This window comes from Cyrtonyx montezumae, unplaced genomic scaffold (assembly GCF_038088225.1).
Source record: "Cyrtonyx montezumae isolate F1298 unplaced genomic scaffold, pur_monq_1.0 scaffold_10, whole genome shotgun sequence".
Taxonomy (NCBI): domain Eukaryota; kingdom Metazoa; phylum Chordata; class Aves; order Galliformes; family Odontophoridae; genus Cyrtonyx; species Cyrtonyx montezumae.
The window spans coordinates 21,006,324-21,032,199 of NW_027071826.1; the positions used below are offsets into that span (position 1 = coordinate 21,006,324).

The window sequence follows — 25,876 nt, forward strand, 5'->3', positions numbered from 1 at the left end:
ACGTGGATGACTTTTCATTTCTTCCTTCTCGGTGTGGGCTGCACTTTCCTTATGTTAGTAATGAAAACGGTGTACTGTCCTGACTGCTGAAACCCTTAATGACATCTTTGATCTAAGGCTGACATTCACTAGGATTTAGTTTAAATAGCAGTGTACTTACCTGAGTCCAAATTCATCCCTGTGCAATGTTTAGCAAGAGACAGAATGGCATGTTACCTCTAGATCACATTATTTCTTTCAGTGCTTTAGTAAAAAAATATATATATATATCATTTGTGAAATTTGGGTGTCTACTACTCTTCACTTTCCAGTGAATCTGGATGGGCAGCATCTGTTCATATTTTGAGCTGGAAGAGACCCACAAGGATCACCGAGTCCAACTCCTGGCTCCACACAGCACTACCCAAAAATCAGACTGTATCTGTTGCTTGCTTTACATTATCTTGCTGTGAGACATCCTGCACAGCTCTTTAAAGTGTAGAAAAGTCAGAAGTGTGTGTGGAGTGGCTGTACCTGTGTAAGGTGGTGGTGTGGTCCTCGTTTTATGGCAGGCGTGTCATGGTTGTTGCAGGTAACGGACAAGGTAACTACTTTTCAAATATGGGAAAGGAATGTTGACTTTTTCAGTCAGCATTCTGGTGTTTCACAGCTGTTCCAGGCTCTTTAATCTCATTTCTCTGAGCCTTTGGAGCACTGTTTTTTATTTATTTCTTTATTTGGTCCATATTACGTTTTGAAAGGTAGTCTTTGCAGTGGGAGGATGGAGTCCTACTTAGCAGAATGTGTCTGAGTTTTTTTCACATGTAAGCTCTTTTTTTCCCTAAAACTGCAGTACCATTTTCACTATTTGGAAGGGTGAAGTATTTGTGTGGCAAGGGTAAACTTTAGTGGGCAAAATATTCATTTTTAAATGAAAGTTTGTAATGGAAATGCAGAATGGCTTTGTAGTGTTCACCCCCTCTGGTTCACACTGAGCTATAAAAACCTTTCCCAAGGTATGAGATGGAAGCCAGCATGCTCTGTTGTGCCTGGCTTCAGAGACTTACCCCTCAGCTCCAGAAATCCTGTGTCTGTGGGGTCACGTATCCAGAAGCAAGTTTTTCTCATCATGGAACTGCTTTCTGATCTGCGCTGGTGGCTGTAGAGCTTTGAAAGCTAAACATCGGCGTCATGACAATGTGTGCTGCCTATGAAGAAAATAGATGGTGACGATTGCCAGTGCTTTCTTATGACAGAGCAGTTACTGCAGTTCTGGGTCTGTAATGTTAATTATGAGGTTTCCAGACTTTCATCTTGGACAGAGGGAAGCGCCAGGAGTCAGGAGTGGCACAGTAAGGGAAATGCGTTATTTGCGGTGCAAAGTGTGAGTCCGTCACAGTTGACCTCACCTCCTGGGCAGCTCTGGAAGCCTGGGATACAGTTTGTCAGCGTGTTTTCCCAGGAACAATTATTTTTTTCCAAAAACCTGCGCTACGTGTGGCATATTTAAGGAAAAAGCAAAGACAACGTCCGTCAGATGAGAAATAACGACGCTGCTTCGGACACGAATCGGGTACGCTGATCAGCACATGTCCAAAGCCTTCTGAGAAGAGCAGCGCTGAAGGAAGGAGCCACACCGACTGCGCGCCGGCCGGGCCCGGAGCGGCTCGCCCTGAGGGAGCAGTCCCGCCCCCGCCGGAAGGCCGGAGCCGCCCCGCGGCCACGCTCGCCCAGAGGTTCCCGGCTCGGGCCGGCGGGGGCGGGAGCGCGGAGGTCGGCGGGCGGCAGGAAGCGGTTCCGGGTCGGCGGCGGCAGCCAACATGGAGCCTGTCGGGCGCGCGGGGCCTCGCTGAGGGAGCGGCCGGGCCGGGCCGCGCGGCGCCGCCATGTCGCTGGGCGAGTACGAGCGGCACTGCGACTCCATCAGCTCCGACTTCGGCAGCGAGTCCTCGGGCCGGGGCGGCTCCCGCGGCGGCGGCGGCCTGCCCGGCGAGCAGGAGGAGCTGCACTACATCCCCATCCGCATCCTGGGCCGCGGCGCCTTCGGAGAGGCCACGCTGTACCGCCGCACCGAGGTAGGCCGGGCCGGGAGCCCCTCCCCCCCCCACACTCCCCGTGTCCTCCTCTCCCCGCAGGGTGTTGCTCCGAGGGGCTGGCGATCTGTACGATACCCTACGGCTGTGGGGTTGGGACTGTACGATTTTCCCTTTCTTGAACTGGAAGCGCGTTCAGTTCATTTAAACAAAGCAGACTTTGCGTCCTTTTCCCCGGAAACCTTGTCGTTCCTTTTCCTAAGTGCCCCCGCTCGGAGCGCGGCTGCAGGATGTGGGTCCTGGGGGCACAACAAAACTCAGAGCTCGTGGTTGACAACCTTTAAAACCTGCGATGAGCAGGAAAGCTTGTTTGCCTTTCCTGCCATAAAAGCACGTTGCTCTCTCCAGAGTAGTGTGCGTTTTAATTAAAAGATGTTTTTGTGTTTCAGGATGACTCACTCGTGGTGTGGAAGGAGGTGGACCTGACCCGACTGTCAGAGAAGGAGCGTCGTGATGCTTTGAATGAAATTGTTATCCTTGCTCTGTTGCAGCATGAGAACATCATTGCGTACTACAATCACTTCATGGATAACACCACGTTGCTCATTGAGCTGGAGTACTGTAATGGTGAGGTCCCTCCTCCCTCTTATGGCAAGCAGGCCACTGCATTGCTGGGTTGCCATCCTATGCAGCCTGCAGGGAGTGCGGCTGGGGTGTCCTCTGGGGGCAGAGGAACAGAGATGGATTCTGCTGCTTAGCTCCCAGAGAAGAGACTAAAAATCCTTCTGATTGATTTGTGTCCCCATAGTCTGTCCAGAGTTCAGTGGGCAGTTTCTTGAGTGTTCGGAGCAGCTGGTGCAAAGGGAGAAGTGGGGTACTGGTAGTACACGCCTCTAATCCTGCTGCATTTTGTTCTTGTGGGAGGACAGTGGGAAAAGAGTTGAGGATATTTGGGCCTCTCTGCCAGTACAGAGTGGGGCTGTTTTCAGTCACGTAATCACCAGATGAACAAGTCTGTTTATAAGTTGAAAGAGGTTGAAAATCTGCTTGCATGGTGCAGTCAGGACGTCTTCCTGCCTTGTGCCTTCAGTTTCTATGTTTACTGTAAAAAGAAAAAAATATATATAAATATATATGCAGTCCCACTGTTGATGGAGAAAACTTTCAAGTTTCATACAACAGTAGATCAGATAGTGTCATTTGCAGCTTGCAGGGTAAACAGGCTTGGCTGGAATGGGGAGGAGGAAGGATTTGATATGAATATCTGAGCTGCAGTTGCTCTTAGACAGCTAGAGGTAGTATGAAGGTGCTAGTGCTAGAACAGGAGACTGACTGGAGCTTCAGGCTGCTTCTTTCTTGATGAGTGGGACAGCTCACCTGGCCAGCTGTCCTCTGTGTGTCTGGGGGTTGTTAAGCCTTGGGTTATCAGCAGAAGTTTTTTTTTTTTGGTGGTGGAGAATTTACTGTGGTGTCATCTTTGACAAACAGCTTTTCCTGGGTCTGGCTGAGGAAGACAGCAAACCTGTGCAAAATGTTTCTGCCAAGCGCCCTTGCTGGCACATTGGCTGAAGCCAGTTTTGCCTCTCCAAATTCACTGTTTTTCATTATGTGTGGTGGAGTTCAATGCGCAAATAGGGAAACGTTGTTTCCCTGAAGCACAGTTAGCTTTAGGAGTACTGTGCAGCACTTATCTGCCCAAAACATCTGCATGCATGGAGCTGTTACAAATTCATAGAGGGTTATGGAGAGACAGTGGATTGTTCTGATGTCTGTAGTGTATGTCAGTGATTCTGAACTGCTTGTTTTGCTCTGAGACAGTAACCAAGACACGAGTACATGGCCACTATAGAAGTCTGGAAGCTTCACCTGTGCATAGTACAGTCCATGTTTAGTGGTACCATAAGATTTGGATTTTTCAAGGAAATAAAATCACTGAATACATCTGAAACAGATTTGGAAAGAAACATTCTATAAAAAGAGAGAAAATAGAAGGGAGGATAGAATAAAAAAGTTAGATGAAGTCAGTTGGAACAAAAAAAAAAGTAATTTGGTTCTGCTTTGATATGTGTGCATAGGCTTATTGGTCATCTGCATCAAGAACTATTTATCTCCTTGTGTGGGATTACAGTGATGTAGTACATGGTGTGCTGTGCTTTGGCTCAGAAAAGGTGCAAAAAAAAAAGATGGTAGAAATAAGAGAAATGAGAAACAAAATGCTAAAAACCTCTGTGCAGTCTGAATCACAGGGAAAGAGGTTCGTGAGAAGAGGCAGTTTAACTTTGGTTAAATTATGAATGTGAAGAGTCATTTGTAGATCATTTACATACGTGAATAGGGCTGGAAAAGGAAACATGGGGCTGGAAGAGGAAATGTGGAGAGATTATAGCACGACAGAATGAGGAAATTAAAGCAAAGGGGATATCGACTGGAATATCAGAAAATTCTTCCTACTGTGGAAGTCTCGACTCCCCTAGGAGACAGAGGAGCCATTTTTTTGGACATCTACAAAGTGACAGACTCAGAAAACAAACAGCAGGAAGCTGTCTTGCACTATACCCACGAGAAATGAACAGGGCATGGTGTTCTGTTACTGTTAGGACTTAATATGCAATAATTGGGAAATGGAATAGCAACAGGAAATGGTCAAAGATTTGGTATTTACTGGTAAGATGTTAATCTGGCAGAGAGTCTTAGTGCCCTCAGCACTGCTTTCAGTCTGAGTTGCCTTGAAGAGGCTGCATTTGCTGCTTTACAGGCTCCTGCTTGTTGTGCTGCTGTTGTCAATAGTTTGTGAATCCTTCATTAATGTATTTGGCAGCTCAGATTAAGTGAGGAAAAACCATAATAGGTGTTGTCAGAGACTTCTGTGTCTCATAATGCTAGTGGGTTTTTTTGGTGGTTTGCTGTTCTTTGTCTGTTTGTTCTGCTGAAAACATGAGGCTTAATCTCACACAATTTGGAATACAGGTTGAATGTTTGCATATGCCAAGAAGCTAAGGAAGTTCTTAGATGGAAGAAGAGCATAGTTTTGTGCATGCCTGACCAGTGTAAGCGGAGAGTACAGAGTTGCAGTGCTTCACTGGATCTGTTATGGGGTTTTGAGCATTCGCAGCAGTAAGCTAGCAGAGTAACTGCTGTCACTAATAAGATGATCCTTTGTCTTTCTCACCCACTTATAATTACAGGAGGGAACCTCTACGATAAGATTCTGCGTCAGAAGGACAAGTTATTCGAAGAAGAGGTAATTCGGGTCGGTTCTGGGGAGGTGTGGGGCTGCCTTTGTGTTCTGGAGCTCTGGCTGATGATCTGAGTGTTTATGCTCCTTTATTTTTTTTTTCCTCCACATCACTGATGGGAATTCTCTTTGTTAATCTGGGGATTGACATCCGTCTTCTATTGAATATTGCAGACGTATGCACTATCAGAAACTTCTTATTTTCATTTCTGGATATGTCAGATAGGTCTAGACAATGTAAGTTTCCTAGTGAGGAATAACAAAAGAGTATGCTCAGTAGACTTCGGTCATCCCATCATCTTGGCTAAAAATCCACTGTAAAATCTTTCTTCATACTTGATATTTAATTTACTTGACCACTTTCTAAGCTCTTCTCAGAGTAATTACTCTGAAGCTATCTCACTGTGGACTTCTTTTTTTTTTGAACATATATTCTGTTGTTTCCACTCCACGCTGAGATGCTGGTTATGCTTATTGCTCTTATATAATGTATTTTAAGGCCTCCTGACTCATGGTGAGTATTAAATGATCATAGTTAAATTCTAGAGACCTCCGTTGTAGATCTTTCCTATCTTGTCTTTAACTGTCTTTGCTAATTCTTTTAACTCGCTGAATTCTGTGTTGCCTGTCAGGACAGGTACTGCAAATGGCACTAGGAAATTCAGAGATTTCCAAAACAGGAAATCCTGAAGGTAGTGATACATTTTCATATTCCTGAGAGAGGAATGAATGTGGTTAAGCCTTCTTGCTATACATCTCTGTGACAGATGTCAAGGTTTTTTTTGTTTGTTTATTTTTGTTTTATTTCAGGGGTCTTTCTGGAGCTTTTGTTTAAGCCTCACATAAGACTTTTATTCCTACCTTTGCAGATGGTGCTTTGGTATCTGTTTCAAATTGTATCAGCTGTGAGCTGCATTCATCGAGCAGGAATTCTTCACAGGTACGTCCTGCGCAGCGTGCAGCTGAGGTACAAGTGCAGTTTCTGGACATGAGTGCCCTTTGCTTTTGTGTTTAAAGGAAACCATGAGATTCTCTGTTCAAAGTGTAACTGGACCGACTAGATGTTAAATATCACTTCTGTAAGGATTTTTTTTACTGGACTAGAAATGGTGTTCTAATGAACATGGAAGGAATTTTGTATCAGAAAACGGAGTATCTCTCTTTGCTGCACCTTTGTGAACAAAGAGTTAATCCACATAGGGAGGATTATATCGGTCCTTTACTGCCACAGTGCATAAATGGTTTGCTAAGGTGGATAGGAAGAACAGTTACTGCTGGCCAAGGGCATTTCACACCCGCTGTACAAGTAATGGCTTCAGACCATTATGTACATCTTCACCTATTCCTGGAGGCTGACAGCAATAGAGACCGTGTTGGAGCTTTGCTGTAAGGTCACTCAGATTAAGATGTGTCCCAGATTTGGCTTCATATCATGTAATGGGTCTGTTATTTAAGGAATTTCGCAGGTAGTGACAATTTAGACATTGTCTCCAAGATTTTAATGAGGAGCTAGTTGTCTTTTTCTGATGCGTTGGATGTTTGGGAGGGGTAAATTTCATTGCTTACTTGTGCTTAAGGGTGCCCAGTTTGTGGGCAGAGTAAGGAGGTGGTGACGTTCTGGAGAGTATTGCATACACAGACAGCGGTTTCCAGCAAGGTTGGATCGCGTGCTGCACAATGTCCTGTCATGGGCAGAGCTGTGTGAGGATGCTCACATCTCTGAGACAGCATCCTGGCTGCTGACAGTCTGAATCTCTGGTTAAGCAGCAAGTCTTGGTAGTGAACAGTTAGTACCTTACACTCAACAAAGCTGTGCCTGAGTTTTTGACCTAAAGCAGATGTTGTATCTGTACTGCTTTGAAGTAATTTCCTCCTTTCTGGTGCCCATCTTTGCAGCTGGATTCATAGCTTAGGAACATGTGTGGCCCCACATCCATCTGTAACAACGAATTGAACAGTTATGTAAATGTTTACGGTGATTTCCTTCTGCAGCAGACATTGTCAGAGTGACCCAGGACTTTGTGATGCCCCAAGGGGATGAACGCAGAGTGCTGCTTTGCTTGATATTGTCCTGATCTATAATGGGAGGTTGTTGATGGTATGCTAGGAAAAGGGAATTTTACAAAGTGTTGGCTGGAGGAAGCATATCATACTGTGGGAGGGTTTCCTCTATCAACAACATCTTGTATTTATCTGTGATTCTACATAGAACTCATTCTATTTGGTACGAAGTATTTTCAATGAGACTTGGAGTAATGTGTTGTTGGCTGTCAGCCTTTTGATCTTTGGGATGTAGCATGTCATGTTATAGTTCGGACTTGTTCCAGAGTTGTAAAGTAGAGGGGTGTTACGCTTACATTCTGGAGTAGCATCTGTTTCACACCTTCTGTCTGTTTATATTTGCATGCATACCCATTCATGGATTTCTTTTTAGCAAGTTCGGAGATGGTTAGGATCCATTCATAAAAACAGGGAAAATAAGACTTGTTGAGTGACCTTCAGCTGAGAAGAGATTGAGGGGAGTAAAAGAGAGACATCTTTGCTCTGTGGTCTTTACATAGGTGTTTGGAGCCTGAGCTTTTTAGACTGTGCTGTGGTTTTGTGGGCATATGGTAAAATATGGCAAACTGCTGTTACAGCCCCGGTACCTGGGCTCAGACTGCCTTTGGAGAGCTGTTTGTGTGAGAGTGTGCTCGTACAGCAGCAGTTACCTTATGGGGAGGGAGAGTATGGTGGGGTGTGGGAGACTGTCAGATCTGGAGGTATATTTCAGCTGCATTTCTCTTTCTTCTTCTAGAGATATAAAGACATTAAATATCTTTCTAACCAAAGCAAACCTGATTAAATTGGGAGACTATGGGTTGGCAAAGAAGCTGAACTCTGAGTACTCTATGGCTGAGACTGTGAGTATATGCTTTCTTTATGCAGAACTGAGGGTTGGAGTTTGTTTTTTGCTTGGGTATTTTCCCATTTCATCCCTGCATGCCTTGCAGAAGATCAGGAATGCTCAGCTTGTTTTCTGTGTTTTTCCTTCCTCTCTCCACCTAACTTATCTCGCTGATGTTGCTGTACTTGCTGATGTGTTGCAGCCTTCAGTTATCCTTGCTCCCATGTTATCTTTCTGAAGTTTAAACTAAAGATAAGTGACACTGTGGGCACTAAATTGTGTCAGAGAAAGCATAACTACGTTAGAGAGCATTGTTCTTTCTCTAGTAATTGGGTACTGTACTTCCAAATGTGAATCTACATAATATGAAGGTGTCTGAGGACGCAGAGACTGCACGGTTTCATCAGTATTTCTAACTCTCTCCCTCTGGGCTAGTTGAACTCAGTTCAGCAAGTTAAATTAACTTGGTCATGCTGCTGTGCTAGCAGAACTATTTTGGCTCAGCTGGGTCTGAGATAGCTTGGATCTATTTCCCTGACCTTGCACTATGCCATAGATATGCCTCTTGTCTCTTTAATATTTAGACTCTGAACTCAATTACAAAGAAGCAAGAGAAGTGCTTCTTACGATAGATGTATAGTGTATTGGTAATGCTGCTGGTGGGTGGGAAAGCTTGCAGAAAAAAGTAGTTGTACAGGAAGGCTGTCAAATTTGGCTTTGTTCCAGACCCTTTCAGAAAGCAGTGTCACAGCAAGGGTTATGAAACGGGATAAGCTGTATTGCAGCCACCTGAAAGGATTGACTTTGATTTCCCAGCTCTGTTAATTTCTGTGGTTGCGTGCTGGAGTCGGAAAGGGAGACATTGGCTGGATGTCTCCTATCTGCTGAAGGCCTTTATTGTAGTTCAGGATGCAAGCCAACCAGCACATCCCCTTACCAGGCCTTATTAGATTTATGTAAGCTGTCAGTATTGTGTTAAGATGTGCAGTTAAATGCTTGCCAACTTCCTTCCCGAGTAGGAGTGCTATTGTGCAGTTGCACAGTAAGCGTGAGCTTGCTGAGCTGGGCTGTAGCAAAGCCATTTGTTTTGTGACATTGTTCCTGGCTTACTGACTTTCAGAAAAACTGCGGTCTGTGCTATGAATTTTCCTTTGATTATTTTTTGCCTGTGTTGTGTATATTCATCTATACAGCAGCTTTTTTTTTTCCTTCATTTTTTGACTTACGAAAAACTTTTAATGAATATCTTCAACCATTGTTCTTTTCTATTTGCTGACTGTGCTCTAGGCTAGCCGTTCAATTTGTGATCTAATGACTAGTGGCAGTCTGGAAGTTGCCTGTTGTAAAACGATTGCAAATCATGTTCTTGTTAGTATTTTTCATGATAAAATTTGTAGTTGTACCTATTTCATAAAATCATCATTTGATTGTTACATCTTGTTTGCTAAATGCTTGTTTCTTAATTTATTACCCTTCCTCCCCATTACCAGGGAAGAAAAATATGCCCTTACATTATCCTTTGTTTGAAAAAGATGTAGTGTCCTAGTTCTTCTTGTGATATTCCATCTAGCTGAGGTTCTAAACCTTCCTGTGGGTAGGACTTGTGCAGCTTTGTGGCAGTCATGCTGTGTGAAAGGAAATGGAAGGTAGGTGACAGTACACCAAGCACCTAACAGGCACATTCAGGATCTACCACAGTCTAATGAAAGACAGCTTTTGTAGTCCTTGGAGTTTTGCTGAGGGAGTTGAAAGGACAGCTATAAATATTTCTCTTTTCCTCAAGTCTTGACTTTCTGTATTATTTCAGTGTCTGGTTGCTTGCTAGAAAATGAGCTCCATTTGTGGAAACTTAATTCTGACACCTTTTAACCTGCTCTTCTTTTTTGTGTGTCCTTTTTGCGGCTTTGAGCTTTACTGCTATTTCTGTGACAGCTGTAAGGCCTTCTCCATTTAACTGCTGGGTTCTTCAATTTGAGGCAGGGGACTTAAACATTGTACAGGAAAGCCCACTTCTGAAATGCAAGCCTTTCATGTAGGACCACTGACAGTGTAATGCTATAATGGGATGGAAAGTACTATGATAACAGTGGGGTGATAAAGTCTTTGGCTGCTGCAAATGAGAATGAGCCCAAATACAGCAGCTGTACAAATGAAGAGCTGCTTTCTCTTTGAAGGTCTCAGGCAGGCAGGGATCTCCAGTGAGAGATGCCCTCACCTCCACTGCCAACTCTTAAATGCGGTCTGGAAAGGGGCAGATCCTGGCTCCATCCCTTCTGGTCACTCACATGCATTGCATGTACCTGAGCTCCCCTGGGTAGGCCCTGCCTTCCCACCAGGTGCTCAGTCACTGGTTCAGGCCATGACATAGCATTTCTACTACACCGAGCTCACAGTGCTCATGAGCCTGTGTCAACAGGTGAGATGCGGAGCTTCAGAACTGAAAATTGCTAGATTGTTTCTGATTTTTAAATGTTCTTTTTTCCTAGCTGGTGGGAACTCCTTACTACATGTCTCCAGAACTCTGCCAGGGTGTGAAATACAACTTCAAATCAGATATTTGGGCTGTGGGCTGTGTCATCTTTGAGCTTCTTACTTTGAAGAGGACCTTTGATGCTACCGTAAGTCTGCAAACCAGGATGGACTGAATAACCTTATTTTTATCACTCTGAGATACACTCTTGGCTCATAGCTTTCTTAATTCATGTTTTTCTTTCACTGCTGATTAAGAAACCAGTGGCCTGGGAGTGCCAATGGCAGTCAAGAGAAAATCCTTGCAAGGTTCTCCCATGGGTGCTTCCATGGTCTTTGCCAAACCCACTCCTTTGCAGCCCTGGGTTTACCAGATGCTGACTGCAGTCCATGCTAATTTGTATTCTGGTTGTGGGCAAAACATCCTTTCCTCCAGAAGAGGGAAGTTTATGATTGTGTACTTGGGTTTGTTGCAATATGCTGTGTGGGAACTTGCATACAGAGAGGAGTATGTTCTCCATTGACTTTTAGGAATTTTGGTGACAAGGAATTTTGTTGTCACCAAGTCCTAGCTATCAGAGGTACCAGTACTACGGTACTCATTAATAGGTTTCTGGGGAACCTGGAGACCAGGATGTGTCCTGGTGAGAGAATAATGAGGAGAGTAATGGAGGCCTGCACCACCTATCCCTCTGGGCACAGTACACAGTTCAGTTCCCTTACAGCTGGTTTCTGTTTTATGCCTAGAATCCCCTGAACCTTTGTGTGAAGATTGTACAGGGAAATCGCGCCATGGAAGTTGATTCCTCTGTCTACTCTTGGGAGCTAATCCAGATGGTGAATTCCTGCCTTGATCAGGTTGGTGAAATACTTAATTTTCAGGCATCCCTGCCCAGCTATGCAATTCAGGTGTGCAGGAGAATGACGTGCCTGTTTCAGCATGAGGGCTGTAGATGCAGGGTAATTTCTATGAGGCCTGAGGCATCACTAAGGCTGGGCTTCCTCCAGTTGTCTCAGGATGCTTTTCAGTCCTGCAGGCTCTGGAGGGATGCTGGGTTCGCTCTGATGGCAGCTGTTTTACAGACATTTTTTCATGCATTGTGATGGGGGTGGAAGCCTCACCTCACTACAATCTGGCTTTCTGACTACGACTCTAGATTTTTATAGGAAATAATTTTTTTGGAAGCAAGGACAGTGTGAGTATATTCAGTGTGGAGAATTCTGTACTGCATATTGCAAGCATTTATCCCAATTCATTCCAAATATTTAATTAATTCCTTTCTCTTTCAAAGGGAGTCAGGGATAAAGGTCTGCCTCGTACCAAGATATCACTGTAGATGATGAGTATTTCCCAAAGAGTGACTTATTGCTTGCTTCTTTCAGGATCCAGAGAAGAGACCCACTGCAGATGAGCTGCTTGAGCAACCCCTTCTCAGCAAACGAAGGAGGTAATCGGATAGATGGTCTTGCCTGAAATCTGATCAAGCCATGTGGTAGAAGGAGCAGGAGGGTTTGTACAGACTGCTGGCATTTATAATTCTGAAGCAAAGTCCTTAAGTTAATTTGTCCTGATGTGAGGCAGATTTTGAAGTATACTTCACCCTCTGGGAGAGAAGGATGGTTTTGCTTTCTTGTTTTCTGGTCAGTCACTCTACCTGCTGAGGCATGGGTACAGTGAGAAAGGTCGCTGTGTTTCTGGTCTTGGGAGCTGTTATATTGAGAACCTTGAAGCATCCCATTCTGTCAGTCCTTTGAGGAATGCTGGTTTCTGCTTTTCAGATCTCTGAATGAAATGTTAGATCCTCGCTGGATCATTGAAACATGCCTTTCATAATATATTATCTCACACAGTGTAGACACTTGCATTTCCTTTTTTTTTTTTCCTGTACCTCTTTCTTCCTCAGAGAGTTGCATTGAAAGCAGTCCATTTTAGTTTAGTTTGACTACCTGCCTGCACACACTGTCTTTTTATTAAAGATAGAACAGAATTTTGGACTCTTTGGACCCCACTTTGGTTGCCTTGGGGGCAGTAGACTTTGTCCTTTTTACTGATACTGTTTTACTTGGTGGTCACTGAAGTTTGAGTTTTGTTTTGCTGTATGCGACAGTATAAATCCCAAACTCTGATAAAATGTAGCCCTTTAAGGTAATTCTACTGTAATATGGATATTGGTTGGCCAAGTTTTAACACTTCTAGAAGTCAGTTAGGGCTGTGGCATGTTACTTCTGCCCTACTTTGTGTACTGCAGTGAGCTGGTAAACAGCTGCCATATTTCCTCCAAGAGGGAGCAGCATTTTATAGGGATGGAAAGCAGTCTATCCGTGTGCTGTTTATCAGTAAATAGCTTAGGGAGCTGCGTTGCTGTTTCCTAAAATGCTTTTTGTCCTTTTGCAGGGAAATGGAAGAGAAAGTCACACTGCTCAATGGGCCAAATAAGCGACCACGGTAATTATTTTGGCATATGTTTGAAAGGAAGTCTGGATAGAACAGCTCCCCAGAGAGGAACTTTGCTGAGAGTGTTGATCTGTGACAACCTGAGTGGAATAAAGATTTAAGGAAATCCCTGAATGCAAGGAATTAGACACATTTGTTACATAATTATCATCCCACATTTTACTCTGCCTTTTAGATGGATGTGTATGGCTGGAACCTTACCTCAGCAGATCTTAAACAGCACTATAATCTGTCCTGCTGAGGATGTAGTCTTCGCAACCTAACTATCTGAGGCTGTAATGTAGATTTCTGCTTTCAGACAGATTTCTGTGAGCAGGAGAAATATGATCTGAATGCTGAATTTGAAATGGATATCTTTCATAGAACTGGATATATGCAGAAGTTCTGCTTAGTGAAGGAGATGGCAGTACGTGTCACAGAAACTGTATATGTGTGACTTGTATATCTGTTGAATTACCACAGGGTTTAACCTGTCTTTCTGTTGAACTCGAGCACTTTATGTGAGGTTGCTCCAGTTTGTGAGTTGTTCACAAACTGGTTGATTACAGCTTTCATTTTGCAGTCTGCTAGTAAATTGGTTCTGCATTGAAAAGTTGTATCCCCCTTAAATGGAATGCATGGAATGCCTGTACTTTAAACAAGTGGAGATAGAGGGAATTTAGGAGCTTTTGAGCAAGATTTCATGACTTCTTCAGAAATGAGAACTCCATGGCAATTCATTGAAAGCCCAGGTGTTTTGTTGCTTTTAATGACATCAAATTGGAGTGTAGGCTTCCTTTAATGCTTGCTGGAGGCTGTTTTCACTTCTGCTCAGAGCTGTATATGGTCCTGAGCCTGTCTATAACAATCGAGGTCTCACAGCGCCTGAATGAAGAGAGCAGTTTGTGAATACATAGACAGTGAGTGGTTGTGAAGGACTGCAGCTTGGACCTGGGGAGACCAGTAGAGAGAGAGCAGAAGGAAAATGCATGATGATAGTGATGTCAAAATAATTAAAAGCATGTGTGTTTTGGGGGGGGTCCTTGTGCAGGTCGAGTACCGTGAATGAGACTCCCATTGCAGTGGTGACTTCACGCACTAGTGAGGTGTATGTCTGGGGGGGTGGGAAGTCCACCCCCCAGAAGCTGGATGCCATCAAAAGTGGCTGCAGTGCACGCCAGGTGTGTGCTGGTAACACTCACTTTGCTGTGGTGACAGTGGAGAAGGAGCTCTACACTTGGGTGGTAAGTGAGAGAAACTGCAGGAAGGGGGTATGGTGGGAAGGGCAAGTCAGAATCCACCACCAACCAGTCACTGGCATGTTAAAATCAGATGAGAAGCAGCTTGGAAATAGAGAAATCTGATCGTAATTGACACTGCAGGAAGCCATCAGTGCTTTGGCACTGACTCAAGTCTCCCAGGACAAAAGTGCTTTTTGACGAAGTCAGCAAGTGACCAATGAAGGATTTGTGGTATACTGTTGTCTCTGATGTCACTTGCTGGATGTTCCTGCCAAAATGCCCAATGAAATCTTTGAGCTAGCTGTTAATATTTTAGTTTTAATTTGAACACCACTCAGAGTTGTTGGGGCTTTTTTATTTTTTTTCCTTTAAAATTTTTTTTCCCCTTGCAGACTGTAGATCTTTCTGCTTTGGTGACATTTATGTAATGTTTTTTTTTTTTTTGCAGCCATTAGGGTTTAGAAATGCTGATTAGAAAGCTGAAGGATGAATTGTACAGAAGTGGATTCTTGACAGATGAGAAAAGTGCAGAGTTTCCTCACCGATGCTTAAACCCACCAGCTGGTGGCCTGAGACCACATCAGTCATTTGTGCACAGCTGTTGAACTGTGCTGCTGTTTAAAGTGTTGCACTTACCTAGCAATCTCTTCCCTGGAGTATCTTAACGCTTCGTCTTGCTCTGTGCTGTCTTCTGTCCTTCCTTGGAGACTCTGTAATTCTTGGCACCGTGTCAGGAGTTGCAGATACATAACCTTACCAGATGTTTTTCTTTTTCCTTGCAGAATATGCAGGGGGGAACCAAGTTGCATGGGCAGCTGGGGCATGGGGATAGAGCATCCTACCGGCAGCCAAAGCACGTGGAGAAGCTTCAGGGGAAAGCCATTCGCCAGGTGTCCTGTGGAGATGATTTCACAGTATGCATCACAGGTGAGAGATGGAAGGGTGCCATCATCCTCTCGCTTTGCTATGCTCTGAACTTGTTTGCCTTCACAGAAGGTCAGCAGAGCAGCATTATGCAGAAAGGAAAAAGTTCTGTGTGTTAACCTAACCTTCAGTTTTGTGGACTGAAGGTTCAGTAGTGGAGATAGATGGAAGTTACTTTGTATGGAAAGATGGTGACTTTTGTTTTTTTCCTAGGGATGCATCTCTTTTTGATGATGAAACCGATGGTTGAGCACAGCTCCTTGTGGCTGCGCAGCATTTCTACTCTTAGCAGTGCATATGTTGCTTCTTGCACGTACTTTGTGTTAAAGGCAGAGGAGCCTGAAACCAAGGGTCTAAATGTGTTTGAAACATTTTTTTTTTATTGTGTGAGGAAGGAGTGCCTCAATTATGACAGAAGCTTGGAAAGGCACAGGTTTGATAGGGGTGAGCTCAGATGCTCAGCATGCTGGAGGACTTAAGGGGGAGTGTCAGGATCAATTTGTAGGTTTCTGTTACAAAATGTGATAGGTTCAATCCGAGATTTTTTTACAATGATGGCCTGAAAAAGCTGCATGTTGTGTTGCGTCGTCATCCATCTTAATGTGGTCAAGAAAGAACTCTATAGCCTCTTGATGACATTATTCCGTGCAAAAAAAGGCAAGTGATTAGAGAAAATAATTGCTCTGGCCATGTCCTGAGAAACTAATGCACACTCTAATAAAAGCTCTGTGTACTAAACAAGCTTCCATTGCCTCCTTCAGATGAGGGCCAGTTGTATGCATTTGGCTCAGACTATTATGGATGCATTGGCGTTGACAAGGCTTACGGCTCTGAAGTACTTGAGCCCCTGCAGCTGGATTTCTTTCTCACCAACCCTGTGGAGCAGGTTTCATGTGGAGATAACCATGTGGCAGTGCTGACCAGGAACAGAGAAGTTTACACGTGGGGCTGTGGAGAGTACGGTAGGTAGAGTCTCCCTGGAACCTAAAGGCACTGGAGCGCTTGGTGCAGGTGTATAATGTTTGGCCTAGATCAAGGCTGTCTGGTATGTGCTGTGGGACATAAAGTCCCAAAGAAAGAATGTTCTCTTTCCTTGTGAGAATGGGAAATGGGAGTGAGCCCTTGGGACCTCTCTCTGAAAAGCTCTAGGGCATCACTTGGCTTTCTTGTGAATAGGGCAGTCATTCTGTGAATGGGATCCAATAATTTTGAGGATTGGCAGGCAACCTGCATAGGGAAGTGTTCTAGTTCTATGAGGAGATTAGGGACTAAGGAGAGACCATACAATTTGTTAGGGGTGGGCACTTGTGAGGTCCTTTCTAACTATACTGTTCTCACTGGTACAGGGCGCTTGGGATTGGATTCAGAAGAAGATCACTATACACCTCAGAAGGTAGGACTGTGACCACTTCTTCCCAGAATCTTCATGGGCCTAACTCCACGTTTGTTGCTGTTTGGAAATGTTAGCTGCCTGAGGCTCAAGCAGGGTTTTTCTTGGTTTTGTTTTTGTTTGTTTGTTAAGGTGTCATAGAATGTGCAAGGGTTTTATTTTCATTTACCCACTTCATTTTGCTTCATTTATCCCTAGGGATCACGATAAAGGGATGTGCTACTTCCAGACTAGCCAGCATCATGACCTAAAGCTGATCTCCAAGCTGAAACTAGAAATGCTGAGCTTATATTATAGAAATCATAGGAATTACCAAATTGCATGTCTCAGGTCTGTACAGGAAACTCGCAGCATTGCAAACAAATGGGAGTCTTTGAATTTCACTTAATGTGTTAAAGATGAGTTCAAAGTAAAACCCTCTTGAAACGTGGTACAAGGGATAATTAAAGTAAAGTAAACCACTGAGGGTTAGAAGCCAGCAAGGGTGTGCCTGGTAGCCAGATTTCTGCAGCCACAGACAGACAGTGTCATGCCCACGTAGCACAGACCCAGCCCTGCTTGGCTACTTCAGCTGACTGGGATGTGTGTCCACCACATTTCTGGTTCCTCTGCTGGATCAGAGGTGCCTGCACACAAGATCTAGAATGCCTTGAATTTCTGCACTGCTACCAGAATTTCAGTATGCTGTAGACTTTATGGTATTCTTGCACTTGTATTCAGAGCAACTGAATGAGGTGCTGTTAGTGCCTGGGCTAGCTGAACCACTGTTTTCTAACCCAGTATGTTTTTCCTGTGCTGGCTTCTATGTAGCAGTGGTTGGGATTTTCATTTTCTCAGGCTGTGTTTCTTCCACATAGGTGGATGTTCCAAAGACTTTGAACATTGTGTCCGTTCACTGTGGCTGTGATGGGACCTTCCTGCTCACCCAGACTGGCAAAGTGTTGGCGTGTGGACTCAATGAGTTTAACAAGCTGGGCCTGAATCAGTGCACATCAGGGATAATTAACCATGATGTAAGTGCATTTGGGTTCCTGACTCCAGCTTCCAACAGCCAGTAGCACACAGGGGAACAGATGTCCCATGACAAGTTTGTTAGTTTTCTGCCAGTTTGTTAGTTCCAGAGCAGGACAATGAATACTGGTATCGCGGGGAGGGGCAAATTATTCCTCAGCTTTCTGTCTGCCCTGTAGTCTTGTTGGAGCTGAGGTAATAAAACACAGTGAGCTGCTCCAATGTCGCTGGAAGCTGGTAGGAGTTTTCCACATCTGTGCTGGGTGATTGTCTAGGTTAACGTGCTCTGCCAAGACCTGCTTGAGTAGGTCTTAGCTGATAGATGTGTAATCCTTCACTCTCTGCTTACCCACATGTCTTTTCTCAGACCTACTGTGAGGTACCCTATGCTACTTCCCTTACTTTGGCCAAGCAGCTCTCCTTCTATAAGATCCGTACCATTTCTCCAGGGAAGACACACACAGCTTCCATTGATGGTGAGCCATATGTATTAAGAAACAAGTCCTTATTTGCTATAGATGCTTGATTCCTTTACGTCGGCTTTGCCCTTTCAGCCTGGCTTCTCTTGGTGAAGTGGTGCTATCAATGTAATGATTGCCAGCCCCTTGACCTTGAAGGTTATGTTCTTGGTATCAGGGCTCACGCACGCTCCAGGAACCAAGATTTCCCATTCCTCAACTGAAATGGCAGCATCAGCTGCCAGAGTAACCTTTTTTCTTTTTCTTTTTTTTTTTTGAAAAAGAGGTTTTTGAAAAAAATATGGGAAATCCACTGTCCTGTGGGATAGTGAAGGAAATCATTTGTGACTGGTGTCGCTTGGGTAAAGGCTAACAGCCAGAGGAACTGGGGAGGTGTTTCCAGGCTGAAGCTTTTCCTCTCAAGGCAAGCACTGTTCCCTCCCAGCCTGGCTGGCTGCTCAGCGGAGTGCTTTCTGGCTGTGGGCTGGTGCTGCTCGTTCTCTGCATGCATGGCTGCTTCCAGAGTTGGGCCCTCGCTGTGACTGTCTCCTCGTTCCTCCTCTCAGAGCGAGGCCGCCTGCTGACCTTCGGTTCCAACAAGTGTGGACAGCTTGGTGTTGGGGACTATAAGAAGCACCTGGGAATTAACCTGCTGGCAGGCCCCCTGGGGGGTAAGCAGGTGATCAGGGTTTCATGTGGAGATGAATTCACCATAGCTGCTACTGACGGTGAGTGGGTCTCTACGAGGTTGTGGTGGGTTCTTTTGAACTAGATCTGCAGGGCTCCCACTGCGTTTCCTAGAGCCTTCCCACAGCACTGCTCTAAAATTTAAGAGTAAATAAATAAAATTCTCTTAAACTGGGACTCTCTGCCCCAGCCACGCTATCAGTGTAGCAGCAAGCATTTTCTGCCCCTTGGACTGCAGTGCCAGCTTGCAGGATGCCTAGTAGATTTATTGCTTTGTACTTCCATTGGCAAAATGGAGCTGGCTGGTCAAATACTTCAGGATAGCAGTCACAGAAGGGAGGCTGTGGTTCCTCTAACAATTACAGGCTGGCAGGGAACAGGCAAACTGAATCTCTTGAATTTCTCTTTCTCTCAGACAACCATATCTTTGCCTGGGGTAATGGTGGGAATGGGCGCCTGGCAATGACACCGACTGAGAGAGCACATGGTTCTGATATTTGTACCTCGTGGCCTCGGCCAATATTTGGATCTCTGCATCATGTTCCAGACCTGTCGTGCCGTGGCTGGCATACCATCATTGTTGTTGGTAAGTGAAGTTTAGGATTTAATTTTGAGGTCTTGATTATGATGATGTATTACTTGGCAGGGACAAGACTATAAATTCTGGCTGGGGGCAGGCTGGATAGCTTTGGGGGATGTGGAAAGCTGCTCTGAGCTCTAGTTCTTGCAGCACTGCCTTTATGTGTTATTTGCAGGAGTGTCTTTGCTTTATGTCTCTAACCAAAATGATGTTTGTTTTTTTCCCTGCAGAAAAGGTGTTGAATTCTAAAACCATCCGCTCCAACAGCAGTGGCCTCTCCATTGGTACTGGTGAGTAACTTGTCCTGAGGAGCTGTTCTAAGTTAGTTCAGCTGTTTGTCTGACTATCCACAGTGTGGTTCTGCAGTGTAGTTTCTTTGAGTTTCAAAGGCTTTGCAGAAGAGCTCAAAGGGAGGAAATGCAGTTGCTGCAGTATCTGGGAGGGAATGCACCAGGCTGGAGAGGTGGAGAGAACTGAAGCAGAGGGGAAGCACAAAGATGCAGCAAAGCCTTTGGAGTTGATAAGGAAGAGCTGAAAAGAATTTGCTGAACGGGGCTGGTAAGGGAAGGGGGGTTATGAGGCAGCTGCTGGAGAGATGGTGTCCAGTTTCTTGGACCTGCGGGAGAGGCCAAGATGCTACAGAAGACTGCTGTGCACAAGCTGATGTGGGGAGGCCTGCATGGAGTGTTAGGAGATAAGCAGCTGTTGAGGGAGATGCCACCAGCATGTGCTTTCACCACCATGGGTACATAGCCCTAAGTTCTTCGTTCCAGATGGGGTTTGGCGACAGAGAAATTTCTCACAGAGGTGGGAAAGTGTAAACTTGTCACTTTGTTTGCTAGTAACTCAGAGCTCCACCACCGGAGGAGGAGAGGAAGAGGAAAATGAACAGGAAGCAGAAATTCCTGATCCCAGTGGAGGCTTTCGGGGAACCATGGAAGCAGATCGTGGGATGGGGGGCTGGATCAGTACTACAGAAGCCAAGGGAGGCAACAGTGCTGACATCAGCTCCTGCCCTGGCTGGCTGAGGAAGGTAATGTGGTATTTTAGAAATGCTCTGAAATGGGGCTTAAGGCTGAAGAAAAGCAACTTCTGGCCACTTCTGCCTCTAAGGGATGCTTGGGAAGGTGTGTGGGGAGCCTGTTTGGTCTAGCTGCCTTTTTTTTTTTCTTCTTAACCACAAGGGGGTGCTGATGCACTGATTGAGGATGTTAGGTCAACTTTGGAATGGCAGACACCTAACTGTCCTGTTTTGGTGTATCCAGGAGCTAGAGAATGCTGAATTCATCCCCATGCCTGATAGCCCTTTTCCTATGAGTATGGCATCTTCAGAGCCTGAGAAGGAGACTCTTCCTTACCAGGAACTTCAAGGACTCAAAGTGGCCCCTGAGGAACCTACTGGATTCAACGAGCCCAAAACAGAGTCCTGGGTAATGTTACTCAGGTCTTTCATAGTGAATGCTTGGCCAGAATGTCTTGGGACCACAAATGGCAACATTTGAATTATGGGGAGGGCTAGGAAGAGGGTGTTGGACTGTGCTAATTCATCTGGATAAGGAAAAGAGGGTTGTTGAAAAGAGACAATACTGCGAAGAGAACAGTTTCAGGAATCTAAAATGTGAAGCTGGGATTTGGCCAAATGGAAAATAATGAGATCAGTTATGTGGAAAAATGTGGTTCGTTTAAAAGAAAAAAAAAAAAAAAAAAGAGAAACCTGGAGCCCAGGAGCCTAGCAGAAAGTAGAAACTTAGAAAGCAGAAATTGCTGTGAGATAGGAAGTGGGACTGATCTAGGAAATTGCTGTTAGATTGTCTCATTCCTGGAGTTTTCTGTCCCAAGAGGAGGTGCAGATCTCAGGCTTGGGGAAGGGGGTTAGACCAGGTCAGTTTTGGTGAGGACAGGATCAGCTTTCCCGAAGGAGGATGATAGTGGCTTTTGTACAGAAGACATCACAATTAGTAGTTTGGTGACCCGGCTGCTACAATTTTGGGAAGTCAGGAACTCATATGAGGTGACACTTCCTTGCAGGGTTTCTTCTTGTGGCATATAGAACTGGCCTAAAGGTTCCTTCCCTTTCACTCAAATTCAGTCTGACTTCTCTTCTTGTCTCTGCAGCCTCCTTGCCTGAGTCCAGACTTGCCATGCAGTGAAGGTAAGGCTGTGCCTCCTGTTGTGGGCTGCACGTGCAGTGCTCTGCAAGCAGAGGTGGAGCACCTCCGAAGCCTGGTCTTACAGTGTCTGGATGACCAGAAGAAACTGCAGCAGGAAACCCTTCGTCTGAGTGCTCAGCTCCAGAGGTTCTGCAGTGGAACAGAGGGAATGCAGCAGGTGAGGACCCATCACCTGAGTGCACATCCATACTCAGGACTTAGTACCCTGATCCTAGTCCTATGCAGACTGCAGAGAAGGAAGCAGCTTTTAATGGATTCCTCTGTAAGAGTAGAAGTGTGTTGCCTGATTCTTGGTTGAGCTGCTGATTCAGGCTCAGCTAGTAACAATGGGAATGAAGCCAAGAAGCTGGTTTCCAGCGGGGACAGCCCAGTTCTTGAGGGACATGGGATTCCCCTTTCTCCTGGTGAGAAAAGATGGGCAGTCATATACTGTGCAGAGTCCCAAATGGATGTGGAGAATAGGAGTCACGCCTTGTGCAGCTCCTAGCTTCTCTGTAGCTAGTCCCAGAGCTGTTAAGAGGGTTGCTGTGTGTTTTGGCAGGTGGAGGTTCATTCCAAAGGAACCCAGACAGCCAAAGAGGAGATGGAAGTGGATCCAAAACCTGACTTGGATTCAGATTCTTGGTGTCTCCTGGGAACGGACTCGTGCCGCTCCAGCCTCTAGTCTCCTGAGCCCACTGGGATCCATCTAACTTCACAGCACACTAACTGAATGCAGAGAGCGGCTTTCCTGGCTTCAGGTCACTCACAGACAAGGAGCGAGGCCGGAGGCTTCAGAGCAGCAACCAAGTACGTTTGATATGAACTAGGAGTGGTTTTGAGAGGGGAAGGGCCTCTGAGCTCTAGGCCAGCTCAGTGATTGAAGCAGCAGCAGCTCCCTTTCATACCTTATCTTGTCAGTTCTGCACATGAAGCAGTGTGGCCCCTTTACAATGACAGCTCCGGTAGCAGCTTGTGGCCCTTTCGTTGTTCCACTGCTTCCTGGGAGCTGCCTTTGGGACCCCAGTATTCATCACTGCATCTCTGAGAGGAAGAGATGTGTTTTGTACTGAAGCTGGCTGAACCCTAACAATTAACCACCTTCAGTTCAGAGGGGTGAAGGGCTAGGATCCTGTCCCTGCCACACAGTAAGGCCCAGCCAGTGAGGCTGCTCCCCTCTGTTCAGGGGCAGAGGGAGCAGAGAACATCTCATTCTGGAGGCAGTGGAGATTCTCCTGTGAGGGAGATAAGGGCAGACAGCACGTCCCTGGCCTCGAGGCACAGCTTCTGGCCATACGGCTGTGTCCAGTGGCCTGTACAGAGAGTTTAAAGGCCTTATTCTGGGTGCCTAGAGCGCTCCAACTTCCAGGCAGTGCACAGAGATAAGTGAATCGGGTGCAGTTTCTGACAGCTGTAGCAGGGACTGATAGAGATGGGATCTCTGGTACCCCGTTTCAGACCACCTGCTTCCCAAACAGATGCTGAGCATCTGGTCCTCGGACTTAGTCATGCGTTTCTTGCTCCAGCTGTCAACTTGGTTTGGGTGCCAGAGCTTCTAGTTTCTTGGCATAAGCCTGTAGCTGCTCCCTGCTTGGCTTCTGTTCTGCTTAGCCCCTGGTGTGGGTGTGGGAAGAATCGGTATTTTTCCACTCAGTGTTGTGATGAAGCTGGAATGCATTTTCCTACCCAGAATAGGTCATTAATGCTGTGGTCACAGGATGCAGCCTTCCCCCATGACCACGAATGATCAAGTCTCTGTCTGGAATTCACCTTCTTTCTAGAAGCGAGAGGTTTTCCCCAAGTAAATTGGAGATGGGAAGAGGCATGGTCTGATGCTCATGGCTTCCTTATTTCCCATTAAAGAATGAAGTAAATTTTATTTCCCACATTTTTAGCAAACTGATTTTGAACTAAGCTTTAGGGAGCGGTAGGGTGACTGAAGAAGCTAGCTTCCCCCACCTTATGTGAAGCCTCCAAGGAATCCTGAGTCCCTTTCACCTTTGCTGTGAGAACGGAGTTATGATTTCATTAGACTTAAACAGTCCCCATCAAAGACATGTCACTAGAATTGTCTTAGGTCAGTTGGAGTTGGTTATCCTATCACCTCTCCTAGATGTCTTTCTTTGGGAGCCAGCATTCCCCGTTTGTGTCTAGAGGTGAATGGCAAACCGTTCTCCTCGTGATTTATGCTTCTTAAATACTCATTGGTGCCTCTTGCTTGCATCTTGGAGCTTAATTGAGTGCAGTCTCTATAGTACAGTGTCCAGGGCAAGGATAGTACCCATGTGCCCATCCATCCCTAATGAAGGAAGGGCAGGAGGACAGCCCTCCTGGGAGGTGGCGTTGGGCGCTCTGGTGTGGCCGTGTTGCTTGGTTGCCCTCGTGACTCTGCCCTCGTTTCCCCTCGTGTGCATTGGAGCCAGTTCTCGGGTTAGGGGCCCAGCTCGAGGGTTGCCATTGCATTTGGAAATGATCGAGTTGGTCATGTTGCAGCAGTGCCTTTGAGGAGCAAAGAGTTGAGCCTGAGCCGTGTCCAACAAGCAAGCAACAAGCTGATGGGAGTCGCTCTCCTGCAGTGCACTGCTATCCTCATTTCTCAATGCTCTGCAGTTGGGAAGCTAGGTGCACAGACTGGATTCCCCTTGGATCTAGTGGAGAATTAGGGTCCTGACACAGGGTGCCCTGTGCTCCGCAATCTCATATGTGCCTTAGAGGATTCACGCTATCCAGGTTGTGCCTGTTACAGACCGCAGATTTCACACCAGCCAGCTATGCAACCAAAAAAGCAGTTTAAAGCCAGCACTTTAGTCGTGGGCTGAAATTGGAAGGGCAAGTGGGCAGAGAAGTGCCTCTGAGCAGTTTCAAATCCTTTTGACTTCTCCCCTTCTTGCAATGCTAGCTCCGTATGTGTCAGTCTCCTGCTAGTATTGCTACTGAGTTGTTTAGTGGAACACAACTTATGCCTACTCTGACACTCTGGCTGAAAACTAGTTTGTCGTTGTCTTTTTTTGAAAGGTTAAAGGGTGGAGTGGTTTGGAGTTTCTGTTTAAATAAATGTTTAAACTCATCTACTTGCATTCCGACTTTTTTTTGCAGAAGAGTAAGGGGAAACGTGTATATTATCAGCAGCATTCTGTTGTTTGATATTCCCCTGAAAAGAGGACCAGGGGATTTGCAGGTTCTTTGCTATGGGAAAAAATGTCAGGCTCTCTGATTATTTAAAAAAAAAAAAAAAAGGAAAAGAAAAAGGCCTTTTCTTTTACTGCTGTCTCTTCTAGTGACGTCAGGAGTCCTTTGTGTGTGTGGTTTTTCAACAGTTTTAATGCCAAGTGGGAAATGAGTAACAGGAAGAGAAAGGTTCACAGGGAAGAAGCACCTGCTTCTCTTGAACAGCTTTTACTGAGCATTAAAGGTCTGTGGAGGTGAAAACCTGACTAATACCAGCTTAGCAAACTTCCTGCACAGTGTGCTTAATGCCTGCCACCTCTCAGCTGTTATTGGGGTTTTTTGTACATCGTGAAATGCCGTGAGGGGCAGAGCTGGGTCAGAAACCTAATGGTCACTGGAGAATCAGAAAATGAAAATGCAGCACAGCCCTGGGAGAGGGATTGTACCACGGCAGAGGAAGCTGAGCCAGTTGGGATAACATAGCTTGGGTATCCCTAACTGTGACAGAAAAAAAGTAGAGCAAATCTCTGCTGTCTTACTGTACTTGAAAAATTATGCCAGCAAACCAGGGCGAAGTGCTTGAGGCTAGCTCTGAAACAACATAACGAAGGAGGTCGGGTGATTTAATTGCAGTAATTACTTTTGCTTAATCTGCAGTTTCAAAACTAGCATTAGCTCCATGCCTGTTCCCTTCAGAAGGCCTCCAGTTGATTGATTTATTTTACAAGTATCAAAAGCCTTTCTAAGTGTATCTACCCCAGTGACCATTTGTTGGCTAAACACAATAAAAAAAACATAGTGCAAGGGAAATTGAGTTGATACTACAAGACAGGTACTAGTACTGAATTTCTCAACTACTCTTTAATTCAGTAACATCTTTCATTAATTCAAGACTCCAGGAATACAGCTTTCAGTTCATTCCTTTCCTACCCCTTTTCTTGTCACCTCTTGCTATCCTCTATTACCCTATGTTAGTGAGCTCTGATGTTAAAGCATTGGCCTTATTTTCCAGTCAGTTTGGATATAGGGAAGTCTTTTCCCTTATTTTGAGTCTGTTTTTCTCTCTTCTCTGGCTCTGCACATTCTTATACATACCTGGCTGACGCTGCAGTAGTGACCCTTTCTGGGACCTTCATGTTTTTCTAGGGTGTGCCACAGGGCTGGGATCTCTGCCCACATGTCTATAGGTCAGAAGCACTCCAACTTCTTTCAGGAGTCTGGTCCACCCAT

General features: G+C 45.4%; 1 protein-coding gene across 2 annotated transcripts; it reads left to right on the forward strand.

The window, feature by feature from the left end:
* The first annotated feature begins 1,784 nt into the window (after positions 1–1,784).
* NEK9 (NIMA related kinase 9) lies at positions 1,785–24,545 on the forward strand. 2 transcript variants are annotated; one of them, XM_065752350.1, is made up of 22 exons: positions 1,785–2,054; positions 2,462–2,639; positions 5,198–5,253; positions 6,117–6,187; positions 8,045–8,150; positions 10,621–10,752; positions 11,351–11,461; positions 11,987–12,051; positions 12,999–13,049; positions 14,089–14,281; positions 15,061–15,205; positions 15,964–16,164; positions 16,549–16,595; positions 17,450–17,605; positions 17,971–18,079; positions 18,628–18,789; positions 19,164–19,334; positions 19,559–19,618; positions 20,171–20,361; positions 20,594–20,758; positions 21,444–21,656; positions 22,041–24,545. In XM_065752350.1, exons 1-22 carry the CDS (start codon positions 1,866–1,868, stop codon positions 22,161–22,163), a joined length of 2,895 nt encoding a protein of 964 aa, XP_065608422.1. In that variant the 5' UTR covers positions 1,785–1,865; the 3' UTR covers positions 22,164–24,545. The 2 variants fall into 2 exon arrangements, with proteins under 2 accessions (XP_065608422.1, XP_065608430.1); XM_065752358.1 differs by lacking the exon at positions 18,628–18,789.
* Positions 24,546–25,876: the final 1,331 nt, after the last annotated feature.